General features: G+C 41.7%; 1 protein-coding gene across 1 annotated transcript in view; it reads right to left on the reverse strand.

Annotated features, from left to right (window-relative positions):
* Window positions 1-5000, reverse strand: part of FNBP1 (formin binding protein 1) — a 170736-nt gene that overhangs the window by 94242 nt on the left and 71494 nt on the right. The window contains 2 exon segments of the mRNA XM_017848183.1: window positions 330-477; window positions 1183-1239. Of these exon segments, the coding sequence (XP_017703672.1) occupies window positions 330-477; window positions 1183-1239 (205 nt within the window).

The raw sequence follows: 5000 nt of genomic DNA on the forward strand, positions 1-5000 counted from the left end.
CCCGTCTCGGCCTCCCAAAGTGCTGGGATTACAGGCTTGAGCCACCGCGCCCGGCCTGATTTTTGTATTTTTAATAGAGATGGGGTTTAATAGAGACAGAGTCTCAAACTCCTGACCTTGGGATCCGCCAACCTTGGCCTCCCAAAGTCCTGGGATTACAGGCGTGAGCCACTGCGCCCGGCTGGGGTCCATAACTTTAATATGATTCTCAAAGGTGTGAGTTTAAGACCCATAGTCTTATATGGTTTTATTTAATTTTAATCATCTAGGGATATTCCCACTGTGTTTGGTCCATCCTTTAGGAAGAAAAAGAATAAAGTTTTGCTTACTGATTTCCTCTCCTGTTTCAGTTCCTGAACATAGCGTGCCAAGTCCACAATGATCTGTGATGCCATGTTCTCGGAGATAACTTCATGCTGCCCCGCATAATCATTCATTTCGTTCAGGGTGGAAATGAAAGCTTTACATGACGTATACCTATGGAACAGAACACATGCCACTCCGTTTCACACAAGGCCACGTTCATTCATGTTCTGCTTTACACCAAGAAAATATTAATTAAAATCAGGTTAATTGGCATCACCTCCCATAGGATCCTGAGTATTCATTACACATTGAGTCTTCTCATCAAAATGGCTCAGAATTAATTACAATGGAAACACTTTTCATTTTGCAAAACTGAACCGCTCCATGTAATGTAATATTTGGCTTTGTTAATACTTAGCCAAGATATAATCCACAATTCATATACATGCTATATGTACTAATGTAAAAGATATTTAGATATACATTAGAGATACAATATTTGAGCTGTCTGTGTTAAGATGCCTTAATTGCTGACTGAAATGGACATATTTCTTGGATGAATGATTAGCATAACAGGGACTCCTGATAGTGCCAAACCAAATCAAGACTCTAGAATGCAGATTCCATACTTCCTGTTTTTGCTTAATTACATTCTAAAGTTTTCCTAATTACTTTAATTGAAACAATCTGGTATAGGTCCAGTGACTCCGTATAAGAAAAGTTAATTATGTTTTATTGTTCTCTCCTCCAATTTAAAAACGGACACAAAATGAATGGGAAATGCAACTTATTTTTATAGACATGTATTTCTCCTTTCTGTGTGTAGTCACCAATGGCATGTGTCTATTACAAGACAATTTTCAATTGTAAACATACTTGTATTCTTCTTCCTCCTTCGAGTTCTTTTTAGGTTGGTACTTCTTTGAAAGATTCCTAAAATAAAAATGCAGACCTGTCAGCTTTACATAGAAAGATAATTGAGAAATCAGGAATGAAAGATAACATTAGTGCTTTTGTTACAAGTTTAAAACAAACAAAAAAATGTCCACAGCTGAAATCCATTTCCTTCCATTTTTCAACATGTGTGATGAAGCTACTGTTATTAAGAATGTGCACAGCTTTTCATCTTTTGTCTGAAAGGCAGAACGAATAAGAACAGAATTATTTAATTGGAGAGGACAGACCATGTGTAAATATGCAGTGGCTCTTTCTTTTTTTGAGACGGAGTCTCATTCTGTTGCCCAGGCTGGAGTGCGGTGGCGTGATCTCAGCTCACTGCAACTTCCGCCTCCCGGGTTCAAGTGATTCTCCTGCCTCAGCCTCCCGAGTAGCTGGGACTACAGGTGCCCGCCACTACGCCTGGCTAATTTTTTTTGTATTTTTAATAGAGAGGAGGTGACACCATGTTGGTCAGGCTGGTCTTGAACTCCTGACCTCAAATGATCTGCCTGCCTCGGCCTCCCAAAGTGCTGGGATCACAGGTGTGAGCCACCGCACCCAGCCGTTCAGTGGCTTTCATTTGTAGCACTGAGCTGTTTTTCTTATCAGGCCACCATTCTCTCGTGGTCATCCTGAGTTGGGGCATTATTATTTCAAATCCAAGGAAAACTGTGTCCAAATGTTTAAATTAAAACATTTAACACAGGCTGGGCACGGTGGCTCATGCCTATAATTCCAGTACTTTTGGGAGGCTGAGGCAGGCGGATCACCTGAGGTTGGAAGTTCAAGACTGGCCTGACCAACATGGAGAAACCCCGTCCCTACTAAAAAATACAAAATTAGCTGGGCATGGTGGTGCATGCCTGTAATCCCAGCTACTCAGGAGGCTGAGGCAGAATAATCACTTGAACCCAGGAGGAGGAGGTTTTAGTGAGTTGAGATTGCGCCATTGCACTCCAGCTTGGGCAACAAGAACGAAACTCCATTTAAAAAAAAAAAAAAATCAGAGTTCAAGGGCATGTTTCTAAGGCTGTGTGGCTGCTCTACCAGCGAGCACATGAAAACCACCTGTGAATAAGTCTTCTTGAAGGAAGTTGAGACAATATTTTGGGGGTGTTGATGCTAAGACATTTAATTAGAAAACTTTTTTTTTTTTTTTTTGAGACNACGGGGTTTCACTGTATTAGCCAGAATGGTCTCGATCTCCTGACCTCGTGATCCGCCCATCTCGGCCTCCCAAAGTGCTGGGATTACAGGCTTGAGCCACCGCGCCCGGCCTTAATTAGAAAAACTTTTAACCTGCCTAGCAGGTTTGCATTGAACACATTCAGACTGGCCAAAATCATCCTAGTTTCCCTTCCTAATCTCATCTCGAAGTTAAGAATCTAAGTATTTTTCTTTATATTTACAAATAGACACAAAAACTAAGAGGTAATCACATAAAAAAACCCCTCACTAACACTGGTTCTACTGACTGATTCTCCTGGGTCCTGGCTTTAGGTGACTGTAGTTAGAGAAATAGCCATAGCATGTTTTCTCGTTTGTTTGAGACAGAGTTTCCCTCTTGTTGCCCAGGCTGGAGTGCAATGGCACGATCTTGGCTCACCGCAACCTCCGCCTCCCAGGTTCAAGTGATTCTCCTGCCTCAGCCTCCCAAGCAGCTGGGATTGCAGGCATACACCACCATGCCCAGCTAATGTCTGTGCTTTTTATTTTTAGTAGAGACGGGGTTTCACCACATTGGCCAGGCTAGTCTCGAACTCCTAAGCTCAGTCCCCCAAAGTGCCACTGCACCTGGCCAAGAAATAGCGAGAGCATGCTGAACAGTAATCCACAGTAGGAACTCTCCATGTGTCAGCTTCCCAGTCCTCACTTCCTTGTTAATTCTCTGTTGCTATTCCTCTTTATTATTTCACATTTTACTTTTATTTCTTCTACTTCCCCCAAATCCACAGATGTGCCTAGAAAAATATGTGATAATGAATTTACAATTTTGATCATGATATGTTTCGCATACCAAGTGACATGTAGTTTCATCTGTAACAAATGCTACTAGATGATGGGAGAGGTCACCGGCTTTAGTACAAAGGGCATTGCTCTGGGAATCAAGAGACCATGTGCCCGGACAGCATGACCTCAGCAAATGAGCCAGTCTGTGCTTCCCGTTCCTAATGTGCACGTCAGCAGGGGTTGGACGACATGACCTCCGTTGTCCTTCTTGTTTTGAAATTCTGAGGGACTAGATAACATCCAGTAGAATATCAACTGTTGCAATTATTCAAAAAATGGAGGCATGTATATATAATAATAGTTTAAAAGTTATAATTAGACCAATTGATGAAAGAATATAGTTAATTCAAGACTGAGATCATGTTGGCATACACGTCAGTGTATCAACTATGACATGCTTTCTCTGCCGATACTGAGGATACATAGCAGAGTTTAATAATTCTAGATCCAAAAGAATGTGAAAAAGCAATGATTTCCTTAAGGAACGTCCCTTGGAGAAAAAACAATGCAAAAAAGAGAAATATTTTATGTCAAAAGCACAGTACAGGTCTTTGAGTTGGATTATGATAACAATTACTCCTTAAAAGGTAGATCTAGTAAAAACACCACCACAAGGATCAAGAATGAAAGGGGGCCGGGCACGGTGGCTCACGCCTGTAATCCCAGCACTTTGGGAGGCCAAAGCGGGCAGATCACAAGGTCAGCAGTTTGAGACCAGCCTGACCAACATGGTGAAATCCCGTCTGTATTAAAAATACAAAAATCAGCTGGGTGTGGTGGCGCGTGCCTGTAATTCCAGCTATTCGGGAGGCTGGGGCAGGAGAATGGCTTGAACCCGGGAAGCAGAGGTTGCAGTGAGCTGAGATTGTGCCACTGTACTCCAGCCTGGGCGACAGAGCGAGACTCCATCTCAAAAAAAAAAAAAAAAAAGAAAGAAAGGGAAGTGTGCGCAAAACAGATGACTACATAATCAATGGGTTATTTTCCAAATATATTAAGAGCAGCACATATGGGTGATTAGAGTACTGGAAAAGCCTAGTGGCTGCATGTGAGATATTTCTAGTGCATGGTTTATTTTACAATTCATTGTTATTTTTTATTTTAATTTTTTTAGAGACAGGGTCTTGTTCTGTCACCTGGACTGGAGTGCAGCGGCGTGATCATGGCTCACTGCAGCCTTGAACTCCTGGGCCCCAGGGATCTTCCCACCTTAGCCTCCCAAGTAGCTAGGACTACAGGTACACACCACCACGCCCAGCTCACTTTTATTATTTATTTTCTGTAGAGACAGAGTCTTGCCATGTTGCTGAGGCTGGTCACAAACTCCTAGCCTCAAGTAATCCTCTCACCTCAGCCTCCCAAAGTGCTGGAATTACAGGCATGAGCCACTGTGCCCAGACTACTGCATGCTTTTAAATATTAATCACTTTGGCCGGGCGTGGTGGCTCAAGCCTGTAATCCCAGCACTTTGGGAGGCCTCAAAAAAAAAAAAAAAAAAAATTAATCATTTCTTCTGTTACCTATAACTTACAAATTGAAAATACTACTTATAAATTCACACCTCATATAAAATTATTCCAAAATGTTAAATCCACATTTTCTTTGTAGCTTCCTTCCAGTCCTTAGCAGCCATAAAATCATGTAAGTTTTATATCTAGTTGAAGGAAGCCTTACTTGAGTCTGAATCTATTGATCCAGGTAAAACCAGTACTCTTTATAGTTCTCTTTTACCAGTCAAATCCTAA

This window comes from Rhinopithecus bieti, unplaced genomic scaffold (assembly GCF_001698545.2).
Source record: "Rhinopithecus bieti isolate Rb0 unplaced genomic scaffold, ASM169854v2 scaffold_29388, whole genome shotgun sequence".
Lineage (NCBI taxonomy): Eukaryota > Metazoa > Chordata > Mammalia > Primates > Cercopithecidae > Rhinopithecus > Rhinopithecus bieti.